Consider the following 12739-nt stretch of genomic DNA (forward strand, 5'->3'; position numbering starts at 1 on the left):
AGGAACTAGCCTTAAGGTGGTAACTGCTGAAGGTGGATGATAGGACCTGGGGTTCATTATGCTATTCTACTTCTGCTTCGACAGCACTCATGATGGAAAATCCTACTTCAAGCAGGCTCCTTAGCTGGGGATATAGCTGAGTGGCATAAGCACCTGCCTGGCAAGGGCAAGGTCCTGAGTTCGATTCGCGGTACCAAAAAAGAAAAAACAAGCAGGCTCCTTAAGAAAGTTCAGGAAAGCCACCCCATTAGTTCCCTGCCCCCGAAGCTCCCACATGGACACTTAGCTGACAACTCCACTCTACCGAGTTTATTGGGTTTATAACTGGACGAAGTCACACGTGTACAAAATGAAGCTCACACTATCCCAAAGCAGAGTAGGGACTGAGGACTGGGGATCCGTTACTGGCCTTTGGGGGGCTCTGAGGTGAGAGGCAGCCAACCCTCCCACTCCAGAGGTGTGGCCACAGGGGTGGGGAGGAGAGGAGGCCCACCTGGCTTTGGTCACAGAACTCAGAGCCTGGCACTGGGCCAGGACAGACAGATGGACGGAAGAGCAGGAGCCCCAGCAACCGCCCTGCCCGAGGAGCCCAGGGACGGCTCTGCCAGTCCCGCTTATGATGTGGTTGGTCCAGACCTAGACTCGGGGGCTGGTGCAAAGGGAAGGCAGCAAAGCAGGAGGGAGGAGACACTGATGCATGGTGACCCAGGGGCACCCAGACCCATGGAAGAGGCGGGGTGGGAGGTGGCTAGCCGTCATTAGGCAGCTAGCAGCGGGTTTCATAAATGCCGCTGCGGCCAATGTAGCGCACCCATTTGATGACATCATGGTCGCTGTAGTTCAGCTTCGGTTCAAACACCTTCAAGTAGCGCACCTTGAGGCCAGAAGGCGCGAATGGCACCTGGGCAGGGGACAGGTCCAGTTAGGGATGTGACCCTCTCACAGCGGCTCTCCTCTGGCACTGGGAAGTTCTACAGCTCTGCCCTACCTCAACCTACTACACATGTCTGGATAGCTAGGGTCCTGAAAGAAGCTGGGGATGCCGGCAGGGCTGGTCGGGGTGGTGGGGAGCCCTCTAAAATGTTACTAAAGGAGCAAGCAAGCATATCCAAGAGTAACTAGTAATCATCTGGGGTTTGAAGTCAGGCCTGCCTGTGATAATTTGAATCAACTCCTTTAATCAGCAGGATGCAGCAACTAGAGAACTGCCTTAGAACATACTTATCCTGCTCAATATTATGGACTTGAAAAATAAGGTAGAGAAAATTATATGTCTTAATGCACAAGGCAAAGTCAGTTCACCGTCCTGTCTGTAAGGAAACTTGCTATCTTACCTGGCATTCAATCTAAATTTTTCCAAAGAACTGTTTTGTGGCAAGCCAAGAAAAGTCAAAGCGTTTCTAAGGTGACCAGTAACTTCTCCTAAGACGCTTGAAGGAAAAAGAAATGGGTCTATGAATTAGATCCCTAGTCTAGGCCTTGGTTTCCTGGTCTCTAAGTACACAGCTGATCTGAGTGCTCTCTCAGATCCTTCCCGGCATACCCTGCACTGGTGCTAAGTCCCTCTTCTGCCGTACCTCAAAGTTCATGGAAATGGGGGGTCGAGCCCATTTCTTCTTGTCATTAGTGGGCAAAAGCTCAATTTCTGCACTGATCTGCGATTCCTTCATGCCTGCCATGCGCTTGATCCTGCAAAGACAGGCAATGGGCAGCAGGGGTGCCTGTGGAAGCTGGGAGGAATTTCGGGGTGGGGTGGGGGAGGGAGTGCCCATTTCAAGCAGGGAGAGAACCCAGACGCTTAAGGGAAGTGGCTAGCACAGGGAAAATTGGCCAGGACCCTGAAAACCAACTGCTATGGAACCTTGGGTGTGTTACTACTCCTTTGGTATTTCGGGCCGCAGTTTCTGCTTAGGTAGATGGATAAGCTATATCTTGCCCTTTGTCTGCTTCACAGATTTATTACAAGGATGCATGTGTGAGCCCCAGTGCAGGTGCGCGTGTGCACACACGTGAAGGCTGACACAGAAGCAGGGGCACACACCTCCTGCCCTCCAACCCACACTAGGGGAGAATAGGTGAAGGCGGTACACTGTGAGCCCTGCCATGGCCCCCTAAAGGGAAGACTCACTTCCACACAATGGCGTTCTCGCTGGCCTTGTACTTGGCCTTCCCCTTCATGCAGATCACCTGCACTCCACTTGTGTTCAGTGGGGTCGGGATCCTTACCTAGGAGTGATACACAGGAGCTGTCCAGGCTGACACAGCCGCCTTTATTCTTGGAGACAAATTCTTCTTCCTCCCCAAACCCGTCATCCTCACCTCAATCTTCTGGGCCAGCAGTGAGGGCTTGAAGTTGGACTTGATCACTACCTTGACCTCCAGTTTGGTGCGTCCTACTTCCCGCACGAGTGGGATCACCCGGAAAGGAAGGATGATGTCCTTGGTGGTGCGATACCTTCAGGGGTGGAAGGCAAGGTTGGCAACACTGAGCGGGTCGCACTCCCTCTCCGTGCCCCCTGCCAGCAGCACCCCTGCCCCCTCAAGCCCCTTGGCACCTCATTAGCTCAAACTCTCCATCTGGTGGGATAAAGCTGATGCTGCGCTCCGAGTCGAACTTGCTGAGTCGCACACACTGGTGGAAGGTGCAGTCATCAATGGCAATTGATTGCTTCCCGCTGTGGGCAGAAGCAGACCACCGCGCTTGGTCAGTACGAGAAAGGCAGGCGTCAAGCTGGGGGACCGCCCCGGGCCAAGCTGGCACTGTGGGCTATGGAAAGCTGCCAGAAGGCAGCTGTCTATCTTGGAGATCCCTGCCCCAGAGTTCAAGGTGAGGGAGCTTTATAATAGCTCATCATTTCCTGAGTTTCAAGCGGCATGGTACTCCCAAGGCCGTCAGTATGTACAGACGAGGTTGTGGTCCTTGGGACCAAACAGTGAAGTTTGCTCTCTGAGGGCAGTAACCTAACAACAACCCCCTCGATCCCTCTCATCGCTGATATCAAGCGCAACCAGCCAAGCACACGCTTGGAAAAAGGATCTGCAGTTATAGTGGAAATCAAGTCCCGAAGGAACCTGGGGTTCACCAGCCCCAGTGAACACTGCAAGGCCCACCCACGCTTTCCTTCCAGCTCCCCTGCGTCAGGCACCTCTTGCTCGTTTCATCAGCTGTGCCTTTGCCCTGCTTTTCAATGACGATCTTGTCGTTCATCCCGAACTTGCACTCAGGCATGCCGCTTAGGTAGCTCTTCATTACAACCCGGCCTGACACGTGGGCACTCAGCACCTGCCCTGGTGATAGAACAGATGAACAGGACGCAGCTGGGGTAAGCATGCAGGCCAGGGTTCTCCCTGTCCCCGCTCCAGCTTCAGGAGAGGGCCCTCACCCTGTGGGGACATGAGCAGGTTCACGCTCTCCAGCACGTCCAGGAAGAGCTCATTTCGGCGATACTTGATGCCCTCCCGCCGCCAGCCAATCTGCCCGGTCACCTGGCTGGTGATCTGGGACTGCTCTTCTTTTGTCTACATGGGGGGTGGAGACAAACAGCAATGGTTTCACTTTTCTGCCCTCAATCCTGTCTCTCCCACTCCACCCTCTCCTCTCTCCTTTCTAGTCCTCACCAGTGGCCTCTCCTTCCCCTCAGGCCCCAAGGTACAGGGCCTGGAGAAAACAGAGTGAAGCCACAAGGGCAGAAGCAAAGAGAACAACTTACCTGATGCTGGAGACCCAAGGACCAGTGAGGTTCCCACAGGAGACAGCAGGGGAGGCAGAAAAGGAGAAGGCCGTGAGGCTTGGATCATAAAGGAGGGCCCAAGAGCTCTTCTCCTGAGCAACAGGCAGAGCAGACCACACCCCCTGTGCCTGTGTAGAGGAAACTGCCTAAACTATAATCCCAGTAAGAGATGCTGAATCGGCTGCTCCTGGGGTGGGAGGGCCACACAGGGAGAATGGACCTGCAGTCCCGGCAGGAGGCTCAGGCCAGCACTTCCTGTGAAGGGCGGGCTCATGAGTCCCCTTGGACAAGGCTAGGGACCCGCTGGGATGAAGGGAGGGTGGGCTCCACTCTGCCTATGGCCTGTAAAATTCAAGTACCTGACTCTTGATGCCTTGTTGGGTGATGAAGGTTTTCAGTGCACCCGTCTCTGAATTCTGGGGGTAGCCAAAGTCCAGGATCTCTACAAAACAAACAGAACCTTCAGCGCCTGAACAAACTGAGGGCTCTCTCATTCTAATCCTTCCCCTGGCCTGGACATGTCTGGCCAGACAGCTCTTGAAGACTGTGGGATCTGCACTAAGGCCTTCCAGCTTTGCAGCATTTACTCTGTGATTTATACTCCCAGGAAAACAAGACCTTTTCTTTCCCCCTGCCAAATAGAGAAATCACAAAGAATCATCACATGACAAGTGAGTGAGGTCTAGAGGTCCTGGGTCCTTGTTTTCACTAGAAAATAGATGCTGGGAACATGGAAGGACACACACATCGTAGAGGAACAAGGAAACCACACCCAAAGGGCCAGGAAGCGCCCTCCCACCAGGCTCTGAAATAGACAGTGAATGAGCTGTGGCCCAGAGCGCAGAGGTGAGAGCATGGGTACTGGAGGCTATCACCAAACCCAAGAGGAGGGTTCCCCAGAAAGGCCGAAGCTTCCCACCCCCATTGGCTGGCCTATTTATACTGTGCTCCATTTCAGAGCAGCTTGGAGCCCTGGATGTGAGTGGGACTTCTCAGGAGCACAGAGATCCTCGCCCAAAGACCAGATACTCAGGAACAAAGTTCAGTGCCCACTGCAGCCACACCCAGTTACCTTCCTCCCCACCCGAGCCCCTCCACTCGGCCTGCCTCACCATCTAGCAGCTCGTATATGAGCACGAAATTGTTCTTGATGTTTTCCTCACTGATCTTGCCAAAGTAGGCAGCCATGACGTCACACATCTTGTAGAGGAATTCAAAGACCATAGCAGCGTTGACATTTTGCTTGGTGACAGCTGCCAGCCAGATGTTGGAGCGCTTAACATGGAAGAAACTGGTGCGAGCAATGTTGGTGACGGGGCTGCGCACCTGTTGCCGTGCATGGATAACATTGACCCGAAAGGCATCCACTGCGTTCCTCCTGAGGGAGAAGGGTGCAGGGGCTGCTCAGCATCTGTGCAAACCTTGCCCCTGGGGATCAACCACAGATGCTGACAGCCCCACCCTCTATGCTGCTGACATCTGACATACACTCTAAAGCCAAGGCCTAAACCGCGAGGGTGGGTCCCTTCTTATGGCTCCAGAGGGAGCAGAAGAGGGCACGAGCTACGAGGAATAGGGAAGTCAAGTGGCAATGAGGAGGAAAAAAAGGAAACCTCAAAAAAGTGAAACTCATCAGGTTTAGAGAGGCCTCACCCCAACTTCCCAGCTACCACCACCCTGGCTTCCCAGTAAACTCCAGGCTGGGGAAGGAGCGGTTAAGACAGAGAGAGGGGAGGAGCGGGGAGAGCTCGCCTGCTTCTTCTCCAGTCCTCCCACTAGTGAGCCCACTGGTAGGAAGGCTGACTCCTCCAGAAGGTGGACAAAGGAAAGCGCTAATCCACCAGGTGAGCAGTGCCAAGAGTCCAGGAGCTGTGTCACCTATTTCTGTCCAGGATCCAACTCCAGGGCAAGTTTAAGGGAGGAAGAAGGATGAAGGAAAACACCAACTGGGGGGGCAGGGCCCCCCACCCGCCTGTACCTGGGCAGCAGCTTGATAGGCCGCTTACCTATTGCTACGGCAGCCAATGAGATGGGATGAGAGAAATGACGCCAGCAAGAAGAGGAGAGTGACAGCAAGGAGAGAGAGGGTTAGACACACAACACACCAGGAAGGGCAGCACACACCAGGAGATGGAAGCAGACAAGACAGGCAAGGGGAGGCGAGCTCAGCAGCACATGCAAAGCGGCAGGTCCCTGCACTCAATCAGGCCCACCCAGGGGACAGGAAGATTCAGGCAGGCCAAGCATCACCACAAGTCTAGCTCAGCCACAGAGGCCAGGCCAAGCCAACCTATCAGGCAGGAAGCCATGAAGCCAGGGGCACTGTAATAGGCCCATGCTATTTATCTCAAGCTCTTCGAGGAAGAAAAACAACAGCAGAACCAGAGGAGCCTAATCTCATTAGAGCTGCTAAGGCAAGGACAGGTCTCTTGGTCAGTAAAGAAAGATGGCATGCAGGGTGGGGCAGAATGAGAAGGCTGTGTGGCTCCTTGTTGGTCTGAGGGACCAAGGACATAGAGCTGTCGAGGTCTACTCAGAGGGTCCAGAAAGGGCTGTGTGACCTCCCTGCTTTTCCGTTAGTGACCCAGAGTGCCTCAGGCTTGCTCACAACCTCTCCTCCAGGAGTGACCCAGAGGAACTGAAAATAGCTGAGTCAGCAGCCTGCCTCCTGGGAAAGGGAGTGGAAGAGGATTTGGCAGTATGGAGAGGCTTTCAAGAGAACACAGAAAAAGCCCTCGATAGGAGAGGGCTTTGAGAACAGGACTCAGATGGATTACTACCTCCAGCCTGGCAATAACTCCACCCGCTGGAGGCAGAGCTCTTCTAAAAGGAGTAATAAACCTGCCTGGCAAAAGCACTCATCTCCAGCAGCCAGGCCTACAACTAAGGGACACAGGAGGCAGGAGCTCCTAAGGCTGCGGGGGCCCTGCCAGGCAGCCAGCAACCGGCTGCTAGGCCAATGCCACCAAACTTAAAGAGAACCAGGCTCTACTGGCTGAGCTTCCAGGATGCAGCAAGGGGTGTGGCCCAAGTCAAGGCTCTGATGGAATAAAACCTGGTCCCGCATGCTGAGGCTGGGGTGATGGGGCACAGCTGGCTCAGCCAAGGGACTTACCCGATGTCATCTCGGTAGACCCGGGAGATGAGCACCTCCCCCTTGTGATTATAGATGAATAAGCCTCCAATCATGGCGGCAGCTCAGTCTCCACGGCCCATTGCTCTAAGAAGAGACCTAGGACAGGCAGGGGAGGAAAGGGAAGACTTCACAAGTCCTGCCAATGTCCACAGGAGGGCGGTGCGGGTCACTGCCCCCCACCTTTAGCAAGTGACCCCGAGGCCTCTCAGACAAGCCCCTCCCTTCAGCCAGGCTCCAGTTCCTGTTTATCCCACGCTAGATGGGAGAAAGGAACAGGACTCGGGCCCAGCATTCTAAGGCACTTTGACCCTCCCGTTTCTGGGGCTGAGCCAGAGACTAACTCCCCTCCCGCCGCCTCTTCACAGCGCTGAGCTAAGCAAGGATCCTTCTCGGCCCCCTCCTGTGCAGACTCTCACTCGGGCTCCAGCCAGTGAGTCACTGACAAGGCCCGCCTGAGGCTGTAGGAATGGCGGTAGGAATTACTCCAGCTGGCTCAGGCCCGGGGCCCCTGGGCACAACCTTTAGATCACTCAGTCTTGGTTCCACTCCCCTTCTACGAAGGCAGGCAGGGCCTGAATCTCCAGAAGTCTACACATTCTAAGAATGGGTGTGCAGCTTTTGGGGCTGGAGGAAGAGAACGGAGGCTCTGGGCCCTGACACAGACCCAGGAGTGTGGCCTCAGCAGGTACATATCACATTATCTTCCGGGCAAGGAAGGTAGCAAAGGAGAAAGGTCCCAGCGCTGGCAAACCACACTTCAGTGATCCACATTGCTTACTATGGTTATTTCTGATCACCCCCTTTCAGAAAGCTTTGGAGTGCGATAAAATAAGGAAGGGTGTGTGTACAAGTTTGTAAAATTACAAGACCCTTCTGATTCTAGACCCACGAAGTAACTCACTTCTCACCTGAGTATCTACGAGCAAGGGGTGTCTGATTGCATTAATTACCCAAAGTATTTGGGTCAAACTAATTTAGACAGTTTAAGAAGAGAAAAGGGGGTTAATTTGATTCTAGATTTCCTGGATTAGCCCGAGTATTCATTTCACAGAGGGTAGTTCAGTGGACTTCTAAACTGAAAAATTAAGCCTTCCACTATAGCTGTTACTGTCACCTAGACCACTGTAAGGTCTCTGAAGGAGGTGGGAACACTTCTTCTTCATTCCCAAAGAAATTGGAAGATAAAATGCAAAATGGAGGTAGAGTTCCAGGCAAAGAACCAAGTGCCCGGGTATCAAATGGTGGAAGCTCGGGGCCGGGGCACCAGAAGTGGGCTCCTAGGCAGGAATGGAGCACTTCGCTAAAGGAAGAGACTGGCAGCCACCAGCAAGCAGCATCCTTAGTGCGCCCACAGCAGCAAACAGGGCTGGTGGAAACCCCTAAAGAAGGAGATTCCGGTGTAGCAGAGGTCAGGGCTTGGACAGAGGAAACAGGCAGGAGAGACGGCCGGTGGTACATATGGGAAAGCGAGGGGCATGGGGCCTTGCTTTGGGGTTCGGGTACACAGGCACGACGTGGGGTGCTCCTTGCCCGGGGGAGGAGACAGTGCCATAGGGTACGGGAGCTGTCACAGGTCAGAGAAGAGCCGCGGGGGGTCGCTGAACTGGGGGAGGGGAGTGGCGCACGGAGAGGCCTGTCACCGTTCACGGGGGTGGCACGAAGGATGTCAGTCTTGCGAGATGGGGGAATTGTCCCTGCGCCGAACAGGACGCGCCGAGGGCCGGGGGTTGTCACGATCCCTGGGAGGGGGCGACGCGCCGTGTCTCCGAGAAGACTCCGATCGGTCTCGCCCTCACAGGAGCCCGGCAGGTCAAGTGGAGGGCGCCGCTCCCCGCCCGTCTCGCAACCGCGCCCCGGGCGCCCCCACCCTGCCGGCAGCTCCCTCCAGAGTCTGAAGGCTGAGGCCACTCCCGGGTGTGGGCAGCTTTCCGCCCAGCCGCGCAGGGCCGGGAAAGACTGGGCAGCGGGGCAAACGACCCGCGGCGTTTCCCCTACCCGGTAAGATCGACTCCCCAGCTCACCTGGCGTCCGCGTCCGCGGCCCCCTACTCAGACGGCCCAGCCACTCTCCAGATCCCAAGATGTCCGCCCGCCCCCAGCTCGCCTGCCCGCTGCCTCGGCTTTCACTGCAGTGCCGCGGCCCCGCCCCGGCCCCAGCTGCGCTTGCGCGCCCGCCTCCCGCGTTCGACTACAAGTCCCGTCAGGCTCTGCGGCCTTCTCGCTGACAACTGAAGGCTCCAGGCTTATAAAACTACAACTACCAACGGCACTAGGGAGAGAGGGCCCCCCAACTTCCGGGGACGAGAACTTCGGCGCCCCACCAGAAATACTCCACACATTCCGTTTCTTCAAGGAGCATCCCGGGTATTGTAGTCTTTTTGTCTTTGTTGAATTTAATTTTGGAATGCTATTGGCCTTTCCTGTCCCCAGTCTGAAAAGTGGCTTCTTCACCCTTCACCTTTCAATCTCAATCTCTCTATCTCTGTCACACACACACGACAGAGGTGTGATTCTTCCCAGTTTTTCCCCATATATTTCTTTCAGACATATGCCTTTCCCCAAGGATCAAGACCCAAGGAGGAGGCAGGAAGGGAGGAGGCACTTTTTTTCTTGTCTTTTGGGACAGAGTGTCACTATGCAGTTTAGGCTGACCTTGAACTATGTAGCCCAGGGTGCCCTCAAACTCGTGGCGATCCTCCTGCCTCAGTGACCCTAGTGCTGGGATTGCGGTCATCAGCCACCACACCCTGTGGAGACACATTCTTGGAAGAAACAGCTAAAGCCTTTCATGACTGTGTCAGTGCTCTCAGCTATACCAGTGACTGTGTGCACCTTCTATAGGCAAATGTTTCTTAGAAAATGGTTAGTCAGGTGAATTTTGTTGGACATGAGATTCAAAATCCTCTCTCTGATGAACAGAATTAATCGTTGCATTGCAGCTAAGAAGAGGCAGATTAAACCCATGAACATGAAAGGCTACCTGGTTCTTGGAGGATCTGAAGAAAATATGTTGTCTTTTTTCTTTCTGTATGCGGCAATATCCTGCTGCCTTCACTTAATAGGTTTAAGACTGTCATGCCAAGAAGGGCAAATCTGTTTATGAACCTTTTGATCCCTACCAGGCTTCTAACCAGAAGCCAGGACGTAGCAGGAGGAAGATCTGTCCTCTCTCAATCTGTTGTCATCCTGATACCGTGAGGTGACTGAAAATAGGCACTTCTACACCATGAACCAGCATTCAAGGCTTCAATTGCACTTTTGCAAAAGCTTTATCTTCCAAACCAGCACTCAAGGCTTCAATCATACTTCTGCAAAAGCTTTATCTTCCAAACACCTTAAATGACTGTAGAGTAAGTAATAATGGCTACCATTTATTGAGCACCTACTCTATTGTGCCAGGCACTGTGCTAGGCACTTTTCGTACAATATCTAATTTAAATCCTCACAACAACCCTGTGAGGTAGGTATTATTATCATCTTTTTACATACAAGAGGACTGAGGCTCAGAGAGGTTAAATAACTCTCCTATCACGAAAACAAAAAGTAGTAGAGCTGGAATTCAAACCCAGACCAACCTGACTCCAAATCTCATGCTCTGGCAAATTAGAGGCAAAGGAGAAAGAAGGGCCAAATGTGAGAAGATTGCTGGAGTGGAAAAGATGAAATATGCTAGTAAGACATAGAAAGAATTTAAGCCCCTAAATGTGTCTACTGGGGAACCTGTAGAGATTGTGATGAAGGTCACCGGGACAGGGATTCAGGAGGAACACTGGTTTGGGGCATGAGCTGAGTCCACGTGGACATCTCCATGGAGATATCCAGTGGGTAATACAAATACAGGTCTAAAGACTTGAGGATGTTGGGGCTGGAGCTATATATGGCAATTACCAGCGTAGCAGCAGCAATTGAGGACATTAGGATGGGTGACATTTTGGGAGTAGGGAGGAGAGACGTGGATCAAAGATGGAACAACAGAAATACAAACCCCAAAGGCATGAATGAAGTAGAGGAATTCCCAAGAGTCTCTGCCTTAGACAAGGCAGTCAGAGAGGAAAGTACAGGAGGTGGCCCTGTAGTGGTGGCTGGAAGCAGCCATGGCCTGGGTTGGGGAGGAAACCCAGGCAGGCAGGACTGAATCATCATTCCAACACAGCCCCTTGTTCACTAAAACCTCAGGAAATATTTCTGAATAAATGCTGAAATGAATGAATGCTGAACTGCCCCTACTTCAGTTTGCCCCCAGACCCATCTAGGGACTCCATCTTACTCTCAGTGTCCTAACCCTGAAAATATGGGAGTTTAGTGTGGAGGCTTAGAGAGAACATCATGATTTGGTTAAAGTGGAGAATGAGGTTAAAAGAAAAAGCAAAAACAAATGAAAGAAACCAAACTAGAACTCTGGAAGCCTCAGAAGTCCTTTTGCCTAACTGCACCTGGCCCATGGCTCCCGTCCTTGTTTCTGGGCGTGGCAGTGTGAAAACTGGGAAGGATGGGGCGGGGTGAGAACGACCTGTAGTCACCTGCAGGGTTCTCTGCTGAGCCCAGCCTGAGATCCAGCTTATGGGTTTATCCAGGTAGGAAGATACTGGGGACATGTGGGGGAGGCTTGAGGGCTATGAGGAAAGTGGAGGGAAGTCAGGGGACCAGCCCCACTGTCTAGAGAGGGTCCAGCCCTCTGTGCAGGGACCAGCCCTGAGGCTTAAGTGAACTTGCATAGGCACACGTGTGCTTCTGCGCACGCGTGTGTGATTGATTTTCTCTGGAAACAAGGTCTCCTGTGCCTGGGTGAAGCCAGAGCCCTCCCCCACAAGCCTAGGGACGCTGAAGTGTGGGTGTGGGGCTGGACATCCTTGGGAAGCCCGAGGGGCGGCTGAAGCAGGGTTCCTGGTCTCCTCGGAGGCTGAGCCTCCCATTGCTGGGGACTCACAGAAAGTCAAACAGCCCGAAATTCTTGGCTGCTCCAGGCCCAGGGAAAATAGGGGAAGGAAAAAAAGAAAGAGAAGAAATGTTTCAGGCCCAAGGTAAGATGAGCCTGCCGGTTAGTAGGGTTAGGGTCTGATAGAACCAACACACAGGCAGGCATGGGCAGGGGTCCAGCAGAGATGCTCCCTGAAAGGCAGGAGCAGCTCAAGCACCCAAGGGGACTCTCTGGGATCGGCAGCATGGACGGCCACAGCAGGGGCTACGGCCCTGGGGTGCAGGACTGAGGCAGCAGGCAGGATACAGGGAGGGCAGATGCAGGGACTTATTTCGGTGTCAGTACTACGGGGCAATCGAGAGGTTTACTCATGCTTGAGGGGTGGGCTTAATGCAGGGACAGTGTGGCTGAATGAATAGCGATAGGGCACTGAGGGGCCAAGGGGGCAAGCACCCCTGGGGCGAGCTCCGAAATGTGTGAGGGTGGGCAGACCAGAGTAAGCACCAGCAAGTCCGGACCCACGCTCAAGTCCTGGTAAGCCCCGCACAGCGTTAGTGGGCCGAGGGCGAAGCTGGGCCAGAGGCAGGTTAGGGGCTGCACGGCGCCCTCGCTGAGCCCAGCGAGCAGTTAGCGCGCCTGGGTTTAGTTCCATTTATTTCCCTTTCAGGTACCAGACAAAGTAAAAAAAGGCGGGTGGGCGGACGGACTGACGGACAGAGAGGGAGCGGCGGTGGGTCGGGGTCGGGTGGGACGGCAGTTGGCAGGGCCTCGCTCACATCACATCCACAAAGAACTCACTGGGGTTTCCCATGGCCATGCGGAAGGACTGTCTGCTGGCGGTCAGTTCGGGGGGCACGGAGGCCAGGTCGCGGCCCGGAGGGGCTCCCGGGGGCCCCATGGCTGCGGGCGGCGGGGGCATCATGAGCACCGGGGGGCCGTAGAGCGGGGGCACGCC

At 54.1% G+C, this 12739-nt stretch overlaps 2 protein-coding genes across 3 annotated transcripts in view; both read right to left on the reverse strand.

Moving 5' to 3' along the window:
* Positions 1–287: 287 nt before the first annotated feature.
* Ap2m1 (adaptor-related protein complex 2, mu 1 subunit) lies at positions 288–8998 on the reverse strand. Of its 2 annotated transcripts, XM_005383348.2 has the most exons (12): positions 8889–8998; positions 6847–6963; positions 4844–5109; positions 4091–4173; positions 3711–3716; positions 3384–3519; positions 3147–3288; positions 2556–2675; positions 2320–2455; positions 2129–2226; positions 1578–1689; positions 288–901 (listed from the first exon to the last, which is right to left on the reverse strand). In XM_005383348.2, the coding sequence occupies exons 2-12, from the start codon at positions 6918–6920 to the stop codon at positions 767–769; spliced, it is 1308 nt and encodes a 435-aa protein (XP_005383405.1). In that variant the 5' UTR covers positions 6921–6963; positions 8889–8998; the 3' UTR covers positions 288–766. The 2 variants fall into 2 exon arrangements, with proteins under 2 accessions (XP_005383405.1, XP_005383406.1); XM_005383349.2 differs by lacking the exon at positions 3711–3716.
* A 1219-nt stretch (positions 8999–10217) lies between these two features.
* The window catches only part of Dvl3 (dishevelled segment polarity protein 3), a gene marked incomplete at its 5' end in the record, with an annotated part of 10046 nt that continues 7524 nt past the window's right edge, over positions 10218–12739 (reverse strand). The window contains 1 exon segment of the mRNA XM_013513361.1: positions 10218–12739. Within this exon segment, the coding sequence (XP_013368815.1) occupies positions 12557–12739 (183 nt within the window).

The sequence above is a fragment of the Chinchilla lanigera genome, unplaced genomic scaffold (assembly GCF_000276665.1).
Source record: "Chinchilla lanigera isolate Chin_1 unplaced genomic scaffold, ChiLan1.0 scaffold00019, whole genome shotgun sequence".
NCBI classification, from domain to species: domain Eukaryota; kingdom Metazoa; phylum Chordata; class Mammalia; order Rodentia; family Chinchillidae; genus Chinchilla; species Chinchilla lanigera.

Excerpts from the sequence above, each read along its gene's own strand:
- Ap2m1 (XM_005383348.2), bottom strand. The coding sequence starts at position 6,920 with ATGATTGGAGGCTTATTCATCTATAATCACAAGGGGGAGGTGCTCATC. Across the intron at positions 2,456-2,555 it reads GGAGAGTTTGAGCTAATGAG|GTATCGCACCACCAAGGACA; the intron begins GTGCCAAGGGGC and ends CCACCCCTGAAG. Across the intron at positions 902-1,577 it reads CCATTTCCATGAACTTTGAG|GTGCCATTCGCGCCTTCTGG; the intron begins GTACGGCAGAAG and ends TCCCCTGCCCAG.